The following is a 20,172-nucleotide window of genomic DNA, read 5'->3' as shown; positions in this document are numbered from 1 at the left end:
ACGAAATCCACTCTGATGTGGTGAAAAGTAGTTCTTTTCCTCTAGGAGGAACATCAGGCGTCTGTTTACCATTCTCTCGAAAAGTTTGCAGAGACAACTAGTCAGAGAAATTGGTCTATAATTAGAGGGATTCTTGCAGTCTTTACCTGGCTTGGGAATGGGAATTATGATAGATAGCCTCCAAGAGTCAGGAAAAGTATGTTCTGTCCATATTCTGTTGAACAGATTTAGAAGGTTACTAAGGGAATTGTCTGACAGATTTTTAATCATGCTGTAATGGATTTTATCCGGACCTACAGCAGTATTCCCCGAGCGTGAAATTGCTGTACATAGTTCTATTCTGCTGAATGGCACATTATATTCCTCATTAGATGGGGAGTGGAAGTTTAGATATTGTTTTTCACTTTGGACTTTATAAGCCTGGAAATTTGTTGTGTACATAATATTGCTGGATGAAGACGAAAATGTTTCACCCAACAAATCAGCAATACCTTTTATGTCACTGATTATTGTGCCATTATTTTCCAGCATGGACAGAGAGTGAGAAGCATATTTCCCATTAATTTTATGGATTTTATCCCAGACTGCTTTTGAGCTGGTGGAAGATGTTATGCTAGAAACATACTTCCTCCAGGAATCCCTTTGGCTTTGCCTCCTTATTTTTCTGGCATTTGCCTTTGCTTTTTTAAAAGCTATCAAATTCTCAGCAGTGGGGTATCTTCTGAAAATCCCCCATGCTTTCTTTTGTTTTTTAAATGCTGCCTCACAATTCTGATCCCACCATGGTTTCGGATGTTTTGGATATCTGGTTGATGTTATCCCCATTGTTTTTTCGGCTGCCTCAATAATACTAGAAGTGACAAATTCAACTGCATCATTGATATCAGCAGCATTGACCATTTCCTCAGTGATGTTAGCCAAAGAGGAAAATGCAGGCCAATCTGCCGTTTCAAATTTCCAGCGTGGTGGACGGGCTGTTTCACAGCTTTCTCTGCCTCGATATTTTAAAAATATTGGGAAGTGGTCACTAGAGAGTGGATTAGATCCAACCTCCCATGTAAACGCTGAAAACAGATTCGGGGTTGCTAATGATAGGTCAATGGCAGTGAATGTTCTTGTTGGGGCATGGAAGTATGTCACTTCTCCAGTATTAAATAAATACAGTTGGTGATTGCCTATAAACCTCTCAATGGCCCTGCCTCGACGGTTTATGTCAAGACTGCCCCACATTGGATTGTGGCCATTGAAATCACCGAGTAAAAGGAATGGAGTCGGCAGTTGTTCAACCAAGGCATCCAATTCATCTTCATCGACTCTGACATCTGGTGGCAAGTATATGGAACAAACTGTGACAGTTACTCCAATAGATATTCTGACTGCCACAGCTTGCAGCTCTGTTGTTATTTGTACCGGTAAGGACGGTATGCAGTTTGAAACCAGTATAGCCACACCTCCACTGGCGCGGTTGTGGCTATCATCATCCTTGCGGTAGAGTCCAAACCCTTTTAAAGATATTTTTTCTCCAGGTTTTAAATGTGTTTCCTGGAGTGCCACGCAGAGAGATGTGGTAGGTGATGTCAAGTGTTTAACGTCAGAGAAGTTGTTGCGGAAACCACGACAGTTCCACTGAATTATTTTATAATCCATTATGTGTTTGATACAGCATTCTTTGCAAAGGTGTCCCTCTTCAATTTAACTGATGATTTTCCTTTTAAAGGCGATGTTGTTTGGGTCACCTCCAGTTTATTCTCTTCGTCAGAGATATCAGAGAACTCACTCATCGACTGAGCCTCCGATTTTTTGGATTTGGAGAGTGCTGCTTTCACTCTCTGTTTGTTTAGTGGGTTCTTACTCGCTTTTTTGGAACCCACATTCCTAGTTGTTATCCCAGTTTTTGGTAGAGGTGTTTTTGCTTTTGTACTTTCCTGTTCTGGTGTTTTCATAGATGAGAGTATTAAACATTTCGCATGGCGTGTAAAAGATTCACTTGGGGATACAGAAATCTCTGTTTGAACCCCACATGTGTTAGTAGATTTCACCACGGCAGCAAATGTCTTTTGTTGCATAGGTGCACTTGGAGTGACCATACGACGAGCCTCTGGATATGAGATGTTTTTCATAGTTTTTACCCGTTGGATCTCTTTTTCTCTTTGCCATGCGGTACACTTTCGTGAGTAGGAAGGATGGGCATCTTTGCAGTTCACACAGTGTGGCGTACTTTTACATTCAGTACTGTTGTGACCTTCAGTTCCACACTGTGCGCACAAGTTTTTGCCTCGACAAGAGGTCTGGGAATGTCCAAATCGCTGGCATTTAAAGCAACGCAGCGGATTTGGAATATACGGACGAACTGCGCAGCGCAGATATCCTGCTGTAACGAAAGATGGCAGTGTCGGGTTGTTGAATGTTATAATTAAATGTTTAGTGGGTATCAACTTGCCGTCTCGACGGATCGAAATGCGTCGGACAGAAGTGACACCTTGGTCCGAGAGGCCGATCTGAATGTCTGATTCGTCTTCAGACATCAAGTCAAACTCAGATATCACACCACGTGATGAGTTCAAACTTCCGTGTGGTGTGACCGATATTCCCATGTCTCCAAGAGTTGTAATTGACAAAAGCTTTGTTGTTTGTTGAGGAGAGGCTGTTTCTACAAGTAAGTCCCCTGACCTCAATTTTTGAATTTTTTTCAAATGCCCAATGGTTGATTCAAACAGCTTTTGAATCAAAAAGGGGGAACACTTAGCAAGGGGTTTTTCTCCAGTTGCATGCACTATTAAGTAAGCAGGTTGGCTGGAGGTCTTTCTTTGGTCTGTGCTTGTTTTTGGTTTTTGGAATCCATATTTAAGAATTTATATTCAGCTCCTAGTGACCCCACCCACCATGGGGCCCAACAGGGGGATGCCGTCACATGGGAGACTCCCATAGACCGTCGCACCAGGGTTTCCCAGGAGCTATACCCTCACAATGCAGTCGAGAAGAGCACACCTTGTCTGACGTGTCTGCCCGGTCTGCATCGATCGGTTGACTCCAAGCCGAGGTCAAGAATGACTCAACGACCAGCCGATTGACTCAAACGGAGCCTGATTTGAGCCTCCCGTTTATCCGAAGCAGGGGCCAAAGCAGTGTGTTGGGGACGGTATGTTGCCCCTCAACTACCAGGATCCCCCTTTCCGGCATACGGGTCACCACGCACGGCAAACACGTGGGTGGGCGTTCAGATCCCAGGGATGGTAAAGAAGAGTTACTAAACCATCTCTGGGAGGTCCCCTCACCACCAACAGGAACCCACATTGAGGGGAATTAGGAACAGAGTTACACTCAAAATAAAACCTTGAGGAACACCCTCTTCTTGTGTGAAAGACCTAGACAAAGTGTTGCCCGTCCTGACTTGGAATCTTCGATTCTGTAGGAAGTTTTTTTATAAAAATTGGCAAATTACCCCGCAGTCCGAATTCATGCAGATCACGGAGTATTCCGTATCGCCAGCAGCGATCATAGGCCTTCTCTATATCGAAAAACACAGACACTAAGTGCTGTCGTCTAACGAACGCTTCGCGTATCAATGCTTCAAGGCTTACTAAATTGTCTGTGGTACTTCTGTTCCTACGAAATCCGCTCTGATGTGGAGAAAAGTAGCTCTTTTCCGCTAAGAGAAACATCAGATGTCTGTTTATCATTCTCTCAAAAAGTTTACAAAGGCAACTCGTAAGGGAGATTGGTCTGTAATTAGAGGGATTCTTGTAGTCTTTGCCTGGTTTGGAAATAGGAATAATAATTGATAGCCTCCAAGAGTCAAAGAAAGCATGTTCTGTCCATATTGTGTTAAACAGATTCAAAAGATTTCCAAGGAAATTGTCTGACAGATTTTTAATCATACTGTAGTGGATTTTATCCGGGCCTACAGCAGTACTCCCCGAGCGAGAGATCGCTGTATGTAATTCAACTCTGATAAATGGCACATTATATTCTTCGTTATATGAGGAAAAAAAATTTAAACTTCGTTTTTCTCCTTGAGCTTTATAAGCTTGAAAATTCCTTGGGTACATTGTATTGCTGGATGACGAATAAAACGTTTCACCCAACAAATCAACAATACCCTGTATATTGTTGATTATTGTGCCATTATTTTCCAGCATGGACAGTGTGTGGAAAGCATATTTCCCATTAATTTTATTGATTTCATCCCAGACTGCTTTTGAGCTAGTGGAAGAAGTTATGCTAGATACATATTTCCTCCAAGAATCCCTTTGGTTTGCCTCCTTATTTTCCTAGCATTTGCTTTTGCTTTTTTAAAAGCAATCAAATTGGCTGCAGTGGGGTATCTTCTGAAAATCCCCCATGCTTTCTTTTCCTTTTTAAATGCTGCCTCGCAATTCTGATCCCACCATGGTTTCGGATGCTTTGGATATCTGGTTGATGTTTTTCCCATTGTTTTTTCAGCTGCCTGAATAATACTCGATGTGACAACTTCGACTGCATCATTAATATCAGCAGTATTGACCATTTCCTCAGTAATGTTAGCCAAAGAAAAAAAATGCAGGCCAATCTGCCATTTCAAGTTTCCAGCGTAGTGGACAAGCTGTTTCACAGCTTTCTCTTCCTCGATATTTTAAAAATATTGGAAAGTGGTCTCTGGAAAGTGGATTAGATCCAACCTCCCATGTAAACGCTGAAAACAAGTTTGGACTAGCTAATGATAAATCAATGGCAGTGAATTTTCTTGTTGGGGCATGGAAGTATGTCACTTCTCCAGTTTTGAATAAATATAGTTGGTGATTACCTACGAATCTCTCAATGGCTCTGCCTCGACGGTTGATATCGTAACTGCCCCACATTGGATTGTGGCCATTGAAATCACCAAGTAAAAGGAAAGGAGTTGGCAGCTGTTCAACCAACGCATCCAATTCATCGTCATTGACTCTGACATCTGGTGGCAAGTATATGGAACAAACTGTGACAGTAACATCCATAGATATTCTGACTGCCACAGCTTGCAGCTCTGTTGTTATTTGTACCGGTAAGGACGGGATGCAGTTTGAAACCAGTACAGCCACACCTCCACTGGCGCGGTTGTGGCTGTCATCATCTTTACGGTAGAGATCGAATCCTTTTAAAAAAATTTTTTCTCCAGGTTTTAGATGTGTTTCCTGGAGTGCCACACAGAGAGATGTGGTAGATGATAAGTGTTTAACGTCAGAGAAGTTGTTGCAGAAACCACGACAGTTCCATTGGATCATATTGTAATCCATTATGTGTTTGTTGAGGCAGCATTCTTCACAAAAGTGTCCCTCTTCAATTTCACAGAGGATTTTCCTTTTGGAGGTGAGGTTGGTTGTGTCACCTCCATATTAGCCTCTTCATCAGAGATATCAGAGAACTCACTCATAGATTGAGCCTCTGATTTTTTAGATTTAGAGAGAGCTGCTTTCACTCTCTGTTTGTTTAATGGGTTCTTACTAGCCTTTTTAGAACCCAGGTTTCTGGTTGTTACCCCTGATTTACTTACAGAGGTTTTAGTCTTTGTGTTCTCCTTTTCTTCTGACTGTGTATTTGCGATCAATAAGCATTTTGCATGTCGAGTAAGAGATTCACTTGGGGATACAGAAATATTTGTTTGAACCCCACATGTCTTAGTAGATTTCACCACGGCAGCGATTGTCTTTTGTTGCAAAGGTGCACTAGGAGTGACCATGCAACAAGCCTCTGGATATGAGATGTTTCTCACAGTTTTTACCCGTTGAATCTCTTTTTCTCTTTGCCATGCAGGGCATTTCCGGCAGTAGGCAGGATGGGCATCTTTGCAGTTCACACAGTGTGGAGTACTTTTACATTCAGTACTGTCGTGACCTTCAGTTCCACACTGTGCACATAAGCTTTTGCCTCGGCAGGAGGTCTGGGAATGTCCAAATCGCTGGCATTTAAAGCAACGCAGCGGATTTGGAACATACGGACGAACTGGGCAGCGCAGATGTCCTGCAGTAACGAAGGATGGTAATGTCGGGTTGTGGAATGTGAGAATCAAATGTTTTGTGGGTATCAACTTGCCGTCTCGACAAATTGAAATGCGTCTAACAGAAGTGACACCTTGGTCCGAGAGGCCAATCTGAATGTCTGATTCATTTTCAGACACCAAGGCGAACTCAGATATCACACCACATGATGAGTTCAAACTTCCGTGTGGTGTGACCGATATTCCCATGTCTCCAAGAGTCGTCATTGTCAAAAGCTTTGTTGTTTGTTGAGGAGAGGCTGTTTCTACTAGTAGATCCCGACCTCAATTTTTGGATTTTTTTTAAATGCCTGATGGTTGATTCAAATAGCTTTTGAATCAAAAAAGGAGAACACTTAGCAAGAGGTTTTTCTCCAGTTGCATGCACTATTAAGTAAGCAGGCTGACTGGAGGTCTTTTCTTTGGTTGTTTCTTTTGGGTTTTTGGAATCCATGTTAAAAGAATTTATATTCGGCTCCTAGTGACCCCACCCACCATGGGGCCCAACAAGGGGATGCCGTCACATGGGAAACTCCCTTGACCGTCACACCAGGGTTTCCAGGAGCTATACCCTCACAATACAGTCGAGAAGAGCACATCTTGTCTGACGTGTCCGCTTGGTCTGCATCGATCAGTTGACTCCAAGTCGAGGTCAAGAATGACTCAACGACCAGCCGATTGACTCAAACAAAGCCTGATTTGAGCCTCCCGTTTATCCGAAGCAGGGGCCAAAGCAGTGTGTTGGGGACAGTATGTTGCCCCTCAACTACAACGATCCCCCTTTCCGGCATACGGGACACTATGCACGGCAAACACGTGGGTGGGCGTTCAGATCCCAGGGATGGTAAAGAGAATTACTAAACCATCTCTGGGAGGTCCCCTCACCACAGACAGGAACCCACATCGAGGGGGGAAATGATGATAAAAAAGGGAAAAAGCGAAAATATGACAGCGACTTAGTAATAGAGCAGACCTTCTACCTGGCAATAAATGTCAGGCTTCCGGTGCTCCACTTTATTTTCAGACGTCTCTGTTTCGCTCAATGCTTTACAGAGAGTTGGATACACTATTGCGGTCGTAGCCGCTACATTTTTTTTTACCGACATATATTCGTATATTGTTACATTAAGCATATTACATTTTATATATTTAAATTACATATTATTGAAACAATTAATATAATATGTAGATTTTTTTTATAATTACATGTTGGCTGTTTTGTACTTTTTGTGCAAACATTATAAATAAAAATACAAATACAAAATGTAAAATATACTGTACGTGGAGTTGTTTTTTTTAATGTTAATGATAGTATTAAAGAGTCTACATATGTTTTATGTTTTATTTAAAAGTACTTGAGATATTATAATTAAGGTTTCAGAGATAACCGCTATGTTTGCTTGTCGTATATTGGCACTTCCTATTATCATCGTATTTTCATATTACCACTATAGTATCGAAACGTTTCTGTACCTGTACTAGTATCACTGTCACTGAGTAGGTACATCCACAATTTAACACTTTAATTTGTAGAACTTTCACTTATAACACAAAAGGTATCACTTTCTTGTAGTACTTTCACGTGTAGTTTCTTAAATCACTGTACACCCATTCCTCTTGCTCCTCCGTCGTATTTCCATATTATTTGTAGCACTTGTAGTACTTCCAAGATTATTTTGTTTTTCATGATATCATCTCATTCATACCACTTATTTCATTATCACTTCCTTTTCATTTTGTGGGTAAAATTAGATACACTTGTAGTACTTGTAGTACTATTGCCTGTTGTTTCTATTAGTTGTACCATTGTTACTAGCACTGTCGTCGTATTTCCACGTTTCATTATTTCTTCGTGATATCTTTCTACCACTGTAATGTGTGTATTACTTTTCACAATCGCTTATGATACTTTCATAATCATTTTATGATTGCATTGACGGCTCTCATCTCACAAATTTATAGCACTATAGTGGTTCTCTACAAATTATGTGAATGTTTTGACCGCGTATGACAGCGACTATCTACAATTGGATTTTCAATTTACTGGGGATGAGTCAGAACCAAAACCGCTTTGTGTTATATGTAACGAAGTTCTTGCCAACAGCAGTTTAAAACCATCACTTCTTCGTAGACATATTGAAACAAAACATCCGACACACAAAGATAAACCTCTTGAATATTTCAAAAGAAAATTAGCAGATATCAAAAAGTGTAGCCTTTTCTTCTTTCTTGACTTCAAACGAAGATAGTAAAATGGCCCTTAAAGCATCATTTCGAGTAAGTTATAGAATTGCAAGATCTGGACAAGCGCATACAATAGCAGAAAATTTAATTGGACCATGTGCGAAAGATATCGCCAAATGTATGCTTGGGGAAAAGGCAGCAAAGAAAATTGAGCTAGTTTCCTTATCAAACAACACGGTGTCGCGTAGAATTAATGACTTGGATAATTATGTGGAGAACGAACTTCTAAAAAGAATAAAATTGAATTATTTTGCAATTCAACTTGACGAATCGACGGATGTAACAAATGCCGCAGTCTTGCTTGTCTACGTTAGATATCTTTTTACAAATATTGTTCAAGATGATGTACTATTTGCAAAACCTTTGAAAACCTACACAACTGGAGAAGCGATTTTCGATATGATCAATGGGTATTTTGAAAAGAATGAATAAGGTGGTCTTATTGTGTGGGTGTGTGTACAGATGGTGCAAAATCAATGACAGGAAAATTTTCTGGTTTTGTGGCACGAGTGAAGAAGATCAACGAGAAAATTCAATGGACTCATTGTTGTATTCATAGACAAGCTTTAGTATGTAAGTGTATTCCTGCAGAGTTATCTACTACTTTAAGTGATGCTGTGAAAATTGTGAACTTTATAAAATCGCGTGCTACAAATTGCCGTCTATTCCGTACGCTTTGTGAGGATTTTGGAAGTTTCCACGTTTCTTTACTACTTCACACAGAAGTTAGATGGCTTTCCCGTGGTAAAGTTTTGACGCGTTTGTTCGAATTGAAGTCTGAAGTTCAAGCATTTTTTATTGATCATCCGTTTCATTTGTCTTCTTGTATATCTGATGTTCTTTGGCTGCAAAAACTTGCGTATTTAGCTGACATTTTTTTATAAACTGAACGAATTAAATATGTCTTTACAAGGCGAGGGTGTCACCATTTTCAGTGTACATGATAGAATTGAGGATATGTTGAAAAAGATCAATTTTTGGATTCAATGCCTGCAGATGAATGAGTATGGACGTTTCGATTCTGTCAGCACTTTTTTTAATCAGAAAATTCAATTAAACTTGACGAAAACATTAAAAGGAGTATATGTGAACATCTGAACTATCTTCGATTAACTTTCGATGACTATTTTCCCAACAGATGCAATATATCCATCTCAAACAACTGGATACATAATCCATTTCAAGGAAATGTAAGTTCAGAAACCTCTCTAAACATACTGGAAAAAAAAACTCATAGAGTTATATTGTGACAGTTCTCTAGAAGCAATTTTTTAAGATCAATCTTTAATTGACTTCTGGCTGAGTATACAAAATGAATATTCTGTTCTGTCAAAAAAAGCCATTGAAGTTCTATAACCATTTTGCACAACATATCTATGCGAGAAAAGATTTTCAACATATACTTATCTGAAAGATAAATACAGAAACAGGTTAAATGCAGAACCTGATCTAAGACTGAAATTGTCAGATATTGAGCCTAACTTTGAATTGCTTTGTTCTATCAAACAGCCACAAATATGCCATTAAGAGTTTTTCCAAATGTAAAACATAAGAACCAGTTTGTTAAATTTATCTTGTTTTCAACTTTTATAGCCATCATTTTAGTTTTATTAATGTTTTATTTAAATGTTTCACGATTAATATAATCAATTATTCTGCAATATGTAAAATATATATTCTATCAAATTTTATTGCTTTTTTTTACCTGTCATTAACGACTACATAGGGGGTTCGTCAAATTTTTTCGGACCTTTCTTTTGTTTCGCAAGGAAAAAAAGGTTGGGAAACACTGCTCTAATCAACACTTACCCTCAAATATTCACTTTTATAACATTGATAAATAGCATCCGCAACTTCTGGGATAATGACTGATATCGAATTACGGGCCACTCTAAATTGGTATGCCAAACTACGTATTTATTTATTTCGTTAAGTAAGATAAATTTCAATTTTTAAGTGTAATATAGATATATGTGTAGGCCTTTATCGAGTCCAACACTACATTGGCCTGACTCGGCCCAAATACAAAGCATCCTTGGAAAAAAATAATCAAAACAGACAAAATTAGTCATTTGTTTACATTGCTAGAAACTATTCACCACTCCTATTAATCTTAATGCTAAACTTTGAAAGCACGAGTTATTAGTTTTCCACCCAGCCACCAAAACGCTGATTGTAGTCATAACAGATTTAATGGCCAATAATATCATTTCCTTTATTTTAGGTAGGTAAAAAATGTTATTCAATAATAATTTCTCTATATTCCAAACGATTTAATTAAAAATAATATATTTTTTAGGTTCAGCTAACTAATTTTTAGTTTGCCATTCACTTACGATGGCGTTGATTGATGGGCAACCCTGCGGCGTCGCACAAAATATTACAGAACAATATAATGCTATATAAAATAAAAATTTAAAATACTGACATCTAGTCGTTCGTTTGTAATCGTACTAAATACCAAGAGCCCACTTCGTATATATATTCGATGCAAATAGAGTTGGCCCTTGGGTTGGTTCATTTTTGCGTCTTTCAGGGACGATAGAATTGCGTACAAATGCACATATACTTTCGAAGACTGTCCATACGCGCTTGACCCCTTTTCAAGACTAAATGCAGCCCAAGGGAGTATATGCACATTCGTAAACAATTCTATCATCCTTTAATTAAAGATGCAAAAATAAACCAACCCTAATTGCAAGGACTATCCGGTAATTTAACCCGACTTCACTGCACATTTGATATAGAGCTGTAAAGTTTTACCACCGCTTTATATCGTCGCATTCACTTTTTTGGTTTTTTGCAAATTTTTACTATTAATTTACTGTGGTTTATCCAAATTATAGAAAAAGGTATGTTAAATATTTGAAATTTTGCAGAAATAGAATTTTTAATGTAGAATTTCGAATTTATACTTTATCCCAGTGTTTGGTAGGTGTGTTTTTGCTTTTGTACTTTCCTTTTCTGGTGTTTTCATAGATGGGAGTATTAATCATTTCGCATGGCGTGTAAGAGATTCTCTTGGGGAGACAGAAATCTCTGTTTGAACCCCACATGTCAGTAGATTTCAACACGGCAGCAAATGTCTTTTGTTGCATAAGTGCACTTGGAGTGACCATGCGACGAGCCTCTGGATATGAGATGTTTTTCACAGTTTTTACCTGTTGGATTCTCTTTTTCTTTTTTGCCATGCAGGGCACTTCCTTGAGTAGGAAGAATGGGCATCTTTGCAGTTTACACAGTGTGGCGTACTTTTACATTCAGTACTGTTGTGACCTTCAGTTCCACACTGTGCACATAAGCTTTTGCCTTGACAAGTGGTCTGGGAATGTCCAAATCGCTGGCATTTAAAGCAACGCAGCAGATTTGGAATATACAGACGAACTGCGCAGCGCAGATATCCTGCTGTAACAGAGGATGGCAATGTCGGGTTGTTGAATGTGAGAATTAGATGTTTTGTGAATATTAACTTGCCGTCTCGACGAATCGAAATGCGTCAAACAGAAGTGACACCTTGGTCCGAGAGGTTGATCTGAATGTCTGATTCATCTTCAGACATCAAGTCAAACTCAGATAGCACACCACGTGATAAGTTCAAACTTCCGTGTGGTGTGACCGATATTCCCATGTCTCCAAGAGTTGTAATTGTCAAAAGCTTTGTTGTTTGTTGAGGAGAAACTGTTTCTACTAGTAAGTCCCCTGGCCTCAATTTTTGAATTTTTTTCAGATGCCCAATAGTTGATTCAAACAGCTTTTGAATCAAAAAGCGGGAACACTTAGCAAGGGGTTTTTGTCCAGTTGCATGTACTATTAAGTAAGCAGGCTGGCTGGAGACCTTTTCTTTGGTTGCTTGAATTGAGCTTTTGCAATCCATATTTAAGAATTTATATTCAGCTCCTAGTGACCCCACCCACCATGGAGCCCAACATGCCGTCACATGGGAGACTCCCATAGACCATCGCACCAGGGTTTCCCAGGAGCTATACCTTCACAATGCAGTCAAGAAGAGCACACCTTGTCTGATGTGTCCGCCCGGTCTGCATCGATCAGTTGACTCCAGGCCGAGGTCAAGAATGACTCAGCAACCAGCCGACTGACTCAAACGAAGCCTGATTTGAGCCTCCCGTTTATCCGATCAGGGGCCAAAGCAGTGTTTTGGAGATGTTATGTTGCCCCTCAACTACCAGGATCCCCCTTTCCGGCATACGGGACACCACGCATGGCAAACACGTGGGTGGGCGTTCAGATCCCAGGGATAGTAAAGAAGGTTACTAAACCATCTCTGGGGGTCCCCTCACCACGGACAGGAACCCACATCGAGGGGCCGGAATTTAGGAACGTGTTCCGCAGGAATTTTTAAATGGATGTCGCTATTGCAGAGTTACGCAAAGGAATAAAAGAACGAACCCCGTGTTCATTTTTTTATGATACAGTACAGTTATTTTATGCTGCAGAACAAATTAGATGTTTTAACATGTATTTCAATGGGAAAATGCGTTTCATATAACGGACGTTTCACTTAACGGACGTGCACCTGGAACAGATTAAGTATATTATATGAGGCACCACTGTATTTAATAATATATGAGTTTTATGAAAGTTTATACTGTATGTACTATTCAAATTGTGTACATCTTAATACTTTGAAATATTGTTATAAGTTACACATTGTTTCATATAACATTTCATTCATAAATCAAAAAAGTCCAGATTATTTTCAGTTACAAATGTCTTGCAAGTTTTAAAAAAACTAGTATTAATATTAGTAGTTAGTAATATAGTTTTAAAGCCAAGTTCACATATTTAATTTTCAAATAACATAATTTTTTATCTTGCAGGTTTCAGTTACACCCCATTTAACAGAAATTACAAATGTAATGGCGATGGAAGTTATTGAACCTGTTGCAGATTTTTATACTTAAAATATTGATAATCAGCAGGTAAATCTTAAAAATAATTACATTCTATAAAAATACTGTTTTAGCTTATAATAAAATAATTACCATTCAATCAGAGTTCCACTAAAAACAAAAGGAAACAACCTGAAGCAGCTGAAGCAATCTACGAGCATGCAAAAAAAAAAGAAACTCTTGAATAAGAGCACAGTTTAAAAATAAAATTTTTGACAGAAGAACACAACATGAAAATGCAATTAATGAAAGCTCAGCTGAAAGTTCAAAAAAAAAATATTACAAATTTTAGAGAATAACCCATCTAGTTTAAGTCTTCAATTAACAAATTTATAATGTACTTTTCTGATATATATATATATATATATATAGTGTAAAAGGTGTTAAACCGTTTTTATTTTTTAATATAAAATTTTCTATGAAGTATTTGTAACCTATACTTTCTTTTAAAATAATAACACAGTAATAATAATAAAACTTATCTAGGAATATTTTATTACTTAACTTTTATGGAGAATTACTTGTTTCAAAAAGTAACTTGTTTTCATTACTATTTGTTTAAATAAAATAAAATTGTTTATAAAATTTAGAAAATAAAATTTTCTTCAAATTGCAGCATCTTTATGCATATTTATATTTAATATATTTATTATCACTAATCCTTCTTCAACATAAAAGAGTTTCTTGAGTAACAAAAATATCTTTTATTTCAAAAAAAAAAATTTATTTGGATAATCAAAATTTGATGTATAACAATATTGAAAGTTTTGATCTTTTTTACTCATATTAATTTGGCTAACTCTTAAGCAAAATTTTTGGCCCTGAAAAGGGCCTTTTAATAATAAAAGATTGCATAATCTTAATGTCTGAAATATTTGCATAAAGATTTCAGAAGTTAAATGCTAAAGAAATCTGCTATTAATGCATTTCTTTTTGGAAATCCAGCTGCATTCTGACTTCTGACAACAGGCACTGGAACATCTTCATTCATGAAAATATCATCAAATTCTGTTGGAACTGTCATATTTCCATGTGAAATTGCAATGTTATGAAGCACTGCAGTGGCAACTATGACAGCCATAGCATTTTGAAGGTTGCAACGTAGACCTACCGATAAACAGGGAAAACGTCGTTTCCACAAACCATATTGCCGTTCCACCGTGTTCCGTGCTTTTATGTGGCATCTGTTATATATTTCAAAATTAATATCAATTATTTTTCCTTTGAAAGGTATATGATCATTTAAAACTATATTATGCATTAAATATATTTTAATAATATACATTGCCGAATACAGATACAGCAAATAAATCGATCTTCACCGCTAGATAAATGCAAACGATGCTCCTTTATAAGAAAAAACTTGTAATGAAAGAGTAACAAATGTTGTAATAATTTTTAATTGGTTAAAATTATTTATTGATTTCCCTTTATGTTTTGTCGTTGATAAGCTTAGGAGCATTGGTCTTTCTGTGTTTTTTGTCAACTTACTTAAGAGTCTGTTTTCTAATAGTAGATATCTTATAAAAACTTTTTCATTTTATACTGACCATGTCGAGTCCAATAGAGGGCTACCTCAAGAGAACCACTGAGTCCTATCTGTTTCATTTTGTTCTTGAATGATATTTCTAACCTTTTGAGAAGTCAAAGTTTTATGAAAGCATTGTCTTCTCATGTCGAAATGAACTGTCTTCTTAATGCTGATGATAGCCTTTTTTTTTAGCTAATTCAGCTTCTTTGCTTAGAAAAAGGCTTAATCTTACTTGTGAATATGGTGAAGATAATCGATTGACAATTAATTCGGAAAAGATAAAGCTTATGATTCTTCGGTTTAGAAAATGATAAACTGGAAATTGTGTCAAATTTTAAATATTTAGGTATTTCTTTTTCTTTACATGGCACATTCTCCTATCATTTAAGTAAAGATTTTACTAGATGCAAGATCTAAAATCTTCAATCCCATCAAGTTACTTATTAATATTAAAGAGTCTTCATTAAATAATTGCTTTAGATTATTTGATTTTTTGATTGAACCAAAATATGTTTTATGCTTTTCCGGTATGGGACAGTCTTTTAGTAGACAAATTTGAATCAATACGGTTATTATATTTAAAGCAAGTGTTCCATATTAATAGATTTGACTCAGGACCTGCAGGGAAAATGGAAGATTACCCCTCGCTATTGAATTGTCAATAAAATTGTTTAGATTTTGAACGAAACTTATCGACCTACCATTCGATACGTTTCCTCCATTTTAACAAGTTCAAATTAACATCCGAATTTGTTGTTATTAATCAATTTTATGCCTAATATTTTAGCATGGTTAGCATAGACCTTTTTATGAGCTAACTGCCCAAGGGCCCGAATTAAACGAATTTAGGCTAATTGTACGAGTAGATAAATATGGAAGGTTAATGGAGATGCCCGTGATATGGGTCTCCGCACGTATTTCACGAATACGAACAACTAATTCAACATGTTGAATATAATCCAGAAACAGACATTTCAACATATGGACCAGATTTACAAGGCGTTCGGTACATTCCAACTGAAGTTCCTATTATAGACCGCCTACGCAAAATTCACAGTATGGGATGGCACAGAATTTACTCAATAATGGCAAGCGTTCAAATACTATAAATATAGTCCGTCGATGGAGGTAGAGAGAAGTTCTACCTCTTTCAAGGGTAAAGCTCCTCTTATAAATTCTTTGTCAGATATATTAAAAAGTCAATCAGTAAAAGAAGTGCTCGAGTCTTCAGATGAAATTATAGCTAAGGAAGAAACACATTCTTCATTACAATCTGTTGAATGCTCCTCACATCTTAGTTATCAGCACAGTGAACGTATGTGACCATAATTTCCTTACAGTATTAATTAGATAGAAATATGAAAATACAATTAAAATGTAATATTGACAAATTTACGCAAACAGCAATAACTCACAAGGCTGTTTTCTTGACCGAACCTATAAGGAAAATTCGAGGTTTTACCCTTTCTACCCGATATTGTATAGCCAATATCTGAATGATAAACACGTATTGGAAATCATACATAATATGTAAATAGTTTCAAATACATGAACAAAACCTAATAATAGATTAATGTTATAAACAAAGTATATTCACACAAAATGGATGTAGAGAGAAATTAACGCCCAACCGTGGACGTTCGTATTGATACGCGAACAGCTATTGTCGATATTGCAGTTACATATTCGAATTGTTATTCTAAACTTAATACCTCAAATTTAAATTAATCATAGATTATGTATTTTATTAACTAAACATTATAACATAACTGACAAAGGAATGCTAAACGTACAGTACGTAAGTCAATTGTTAATTTAAAATAATCTTATAAAAAGTTGCCACAACTATAACCTAAATATATTAGTGTTTAACGTACATCTACGACTTAATTTTAAGTACAGTTCAGGTTTTGGTTACCGATCAATACTATATTTTATATTTACAAAATGTTTTGTTCCATCACATTATTTATCGTTGTTACTGAATACAGTCACAGCAAATAAATCTATATTCACTATTTTAGTCAAGTTTTCATTAGATAGTGTTACGATATGTACTGGTGGCGACACCAGCGGTCAACGAGGTCAGTCGTAGAGGTCAGTCGTAGTCGTCAGTCATGCCACTCACCACGTGTGTGTTCACTTGTAGAATATCTAATAGTTAATAATAAATAGTTCTTAAATACTGATCGTCATATATATATCCAAGAGTCAACAACATAACATGGTGTCAGAATTATAGTCGTCGTCGTCTTTCTACTAGCAGCAGCTCGAAATAATGAGTTCACCGGTCAGTAACAAAGGTCAGCCATCTTTAACTTTGTCTCGTTTAAGTGGTCAACAGGAACTATGCGGCAATCCAGTTCCATCGTTAATATTAGAAGGAAATCTCGCTCATAACTGGTCAATCTGGTATCAGAAATTTAAAATATTTTTGCAGGCTAGTAATTTAGAAAGTGAAAGTGATTCCCGTAAAGTCGCCATATTTTTACGTTATGTCGGAGAGGATGCGTTACAGGTTTTCAATTCCTTTAACTTGGATATGGACAATTGTCAATATTTGGATGTAGTAAACAAATTTGAGTCTCATTGTAAACCTAAAACTAATCTCACGATTGAGAGATATAATTTTTTGACCAGAAGACAAAAACCAGACGAGTCAATCGAAGACTTCGTAACTGCACTGAAGAACCTAAGCCTAACATGTGAGTTCGATAATCTCCGAGAGAGTTTGGTCCGAGACATGTTTATCGTTGGTTTATCGTCAAATAATAAAGTCATCAGAGCTAGGCTACTTCAGGAACAAGGCCTAAACTTAACGAAGGCCATCAGCATAGCCAAAAGCATCGAAATTACTCATCGTCAGGCGGAGCAAATTGAAAAGAACAGTGATGCTCAGATACTCAAAGTCGAAAAGTTCAATCACAGCAACATTCGTCGTGGAAATCTACAAAATAAAGCAACAAGTAGCGGAAGGAGGACAGTCATAGGTGGTCATCGAGAATCGTCATCGTCAAAGTTCTCAAGGTTTCGTCAAACAGGTCAGGACAATCAATTATTATGTACGCGTTGTGGACAGGTACACCGAAATAAATGTCCGGCTATTAATGCTGTCTGCAAGCTTTGTAACAAAGTAGGTCATTATGCAAAATGTTGTTGTACTAGACAAGTAAAATATGTTAATGTTAGTGATAATCGCGACCATGATAGTAATAAGTCGGATCTCTTTGTCATTGGATCTATTAATAGTTATAACAATCGGTTAAGTGAGCCGTGGATCCTAGAACTTAAGATTAATAACAAAGTGTTAGAATGTAATTTGGATACGGCTGCTCAGGCTAATGTAATGTCATTAAGAAATTATAAAAATCTAAAAATTGCTAGAAAAATACAACCTACAGCTGTAAGGCTTACGTCATTCTCAGGAAATGATATACCAGTTTTGGGAACGGTGATAGTCAATGGTGTAATCAATGATAATTTGTCAGCCAATATTCATTTTGTAATTACCAATACTGATAGTCAGACCATTATAGGGCTACCTACAATCCAAAGACTAGGCTTAGTCAAAAGAGTATTTAAAATCAATAATCATGAGTCAGTCCTGTCGCAGTATAAAGATGTATTCAAGGGTCTTGGGTGTCTACCAGGTGAATATGAAATATCCGTTAACAAAGATATAGTGCCAGTGATAGAACCGCCTAGGAAAATACCATTTATGTTAAACGAAAGATTTTAAAAAAACTGGAACGTATGCAATCTTTAGATGTTATAGCAAAAGTAAGTGAGCCTACCGAATGGGTAAATTCAGTCATTATTGTTGAAAAGAAAGATAAGTCATTGCGAGTCTGTCTAGATCCAAGAAATCTGAATAGAGCAATAAAGAGGTGTCATTATCCATTACCAACTGTAGAAGAACTGAGGTCAAAATTAGCTGGTGCTAAGTATTTTTCAACTTTAGATGCACAGTCTGGGTTCTGGATGATAAAACTGAGTGAAAACAGTTCCAGGTTAACCACATTTAATACGCCTTTTGGTAGATTTAGATTTAAACGTCTTCCTTATGGTGTGTCAAGTGCTCCAGAAATTTTCCATAAAATCATGACTGATTGGTTCTCAGACATACAAGGAATCATGATATATCTTGATGATATACTGATTTATAGTCAAACATTAGAATCCCATAATGAGATACTGCAAAAAGTCCTAGAAAAAGCTCGTCAAATTAATTTAAAGTTTAATAAAGATAAGTGTCATTTTCTAATGACAGAAGTCAAGTATTTAGGTCACATTTTTAGTCAAAATGGAATGTGTCCTGATCCAGCTAAAGTTAGTGCAATATGTCACCTACCAGCACCTAAGGATATAACAGAACTTAAACGTTTTTTGGGAATGGTAAATTATTTGGGATCTTACATTGATAACCTAGCTGATAAAACCGTCAACCTACGTCTGTTGTTAAGAAAGAATATAGCGTTTCATTGGTCAGAGAAACAGCAGTCAGAGTTTCAATTATTAAAGGAAGTAATAAGCAATGCCCCAGTCTTAATTTATTTCCATCCTAATCAGCCTTTAACATTGTCTGTGGATAGTTCAAAAGCGGCAGTTGGTGCAGTCATACTACAAAACAAGAGACCCATAGCCTATTCATCAAAGTCATTGACTGAGTGTCAGTCACGTTATGCACAAATAGAAAAAGAGCTGTATGCAATTCAGTATGGTTGTAACCGTTTTCGTCAATATATTTACGGTCATAGGGTCATTGTGGAAACTGATCATAAACCTTTGGAGACATTATTTAAGAAACCATTGTCTGAAGTGCCAACGCGTCTACAGCGTATGATGCTGAATCTGCAACAATATGATCTGAGTGTTACATATAAACCAGGCAAATTCCTGTTCATAGCAGATACTTTAAGTAGGGCTCCAGTAGATCCACCCGATGCAGAGGATTCTCTAGAGGAAGATCTCCGTATACATGCAAACTTATTGATGACTAATCTTGCAGTGTCCCCTGAACGTCTAGAAGAGATCAAACTAGCGACTCTGACGGATGCAGATCTTCAAATCATTATGAAATACTGTCTTACTGAGTGGCCTACATCAAGAAACAAGCTTGACTGTCAATTAAAACCTTACTTTAATATACGTCAAGAACTCCATGTCATTGATGGATTATTGTTTAAAGGTCGTCTACTTGTAATTCCTTTAAGTCTTCGTTCTAAAATATTAGAAATTATTCATGAAGGTCATTTAGGCATCGAAAAATGCCAAAGACAAGCAAGAAGTGTTGTATATTGGCCAAACTTAAGTGTCGATATAAAGAACAAAGTAGAACAATGTCACGCCTGCATTAAATTTAGAAGAGCAAACAATGCAGAGCCTCTTATTCCACATGAGCATGTCAACCTCCCATGGCAAAAAGTAGGCATAGACTTTTTTTATTATAATAATATTACTTATTTGCTAGTCATAGACTATTTTTCTAAATATTT

The 20,172-nt window shown here is 37.0% G+C and overlaps 4 protein-coding genes across 4 annotated transcripts; 2 read left to right on the top strand and 2 right to left on the bottom strand.

Moving 5' to 3' along the window:
- Positions 1-1,646: 1,646 nt before the first annotated feature.
- LOC136971532 (uncharacterized) lies at positions 1,647-2,594 on the bottom strand. Its single transcript, XM_067265992.1, has one exon. The coding sequence runs from the start codon at positions 2,592-2,594 to the stop codon at positions 1,647-1,649; it is 948 nt and encodes a 315-aa protein (XP_067122093.1).
- Positions 2,595-5,251: 2,657 nt separating this feature from the next.
- On the bottom strand, positions 5,252-6,220 carry LOC136971531 (uncharacterized). Its single transcript, XM_067265991.1, has 2 exons — positions 5,884-6,220; positions 5,252-5,706 (listed from the first exon to the last, which is right to left on the bottom strand). The coding sequence occupies exons 1-2, from the start codon at positions 6,218-6,220 to the stop codon at positions 5,252-5,254; spliced, it is 792 nt and encodes a 263-aa protein (XP_067122092.1).
- A 2,025-nt stretch (positions 6,221-8,245) lies between these two features.
- LOC136971530 (zinc finger BED domain-containing protein 5-like) lies at positions 8,246-8,668 on the top strand. The gene has a single exon (XM_067265990.1). It carries the CDS (start codon positions 8,246-8,248, stop codon positions 8,666-8,668), a length of 423 nt encoding a protein of 140 aa, XP_067122091.1.
- An 8,287-nt stretch (positions 8,669-16,955) lies between these two features.
- On the top strand, positions 16,956-18,416 carry LOC136971529 (uncharacterized). The gene has a single exon (XM_067265988.1). It carries the CDS (start codon positions 16,956-16,958, stop codon positions 18,414-18,416), a length of 1,461 nt encoding a protein of 486 aa, XP_067122089.1.
- The last annotated feature ends 1,756 nt before the right edge of the window (positions 18,417-20,172 follow it).

This window comes from Centruroides vittatus, unplaced genomic scaffold (genome assembly GCF_030686945.1).
Source record: "Centruroides vittatus isolate TY-2023 unplaced genomic scaffold, ASM3068694v2 contig_260, whole genome shotgun sequence".
NCBI classification, from domain to species: Eukaryota; Metazoa; Arthropoda; class Arachnida; order Scorpiones; family Buthidae; genus Centruroides; species Centruroides vittatus.
This window is presented reverse-complemented; position numbering and strand designations above follow the sequence as displayed.

Bases quoted from the DNA above. Each gene is read 5' to 3' on its own strand.
- LOC136971532 (XM_067265992.1), bottom strand. From the start codon at position 2,594: ATGGGAATATCGGTCACACCACACGGAAGTTTGAACTCATCACGTGGT.
- LOC136971531 (XM_067265991.1), bottom strand. From the start codon at position 6,220: ATGACGACTCTTGGAGACATGGGAATATCGGTCACACCACACGGAAGT. The intron at 5,707-5,883 runs GCAAAAGCTTAT...TCTCATATCCAG, and splicing joins TTCCCAGACCTCCTGCCGAG to AGGCTTGTTGCATGGTCACT.
- LOC136971530 (XM_067265990.1), top strand. From the start codon at position 8,246: ATGGCCCTTAAAGCATCATTTCGAGTAAGTTATAGAATTGCAAGATCT.
- LOC136971529 (XM_067265988.1), top strand. From the start codon at position 16,956: ATGAGTTCACCGGTCAGTAACAAAGGTCAGCCATCTTTAACTTTGTCT.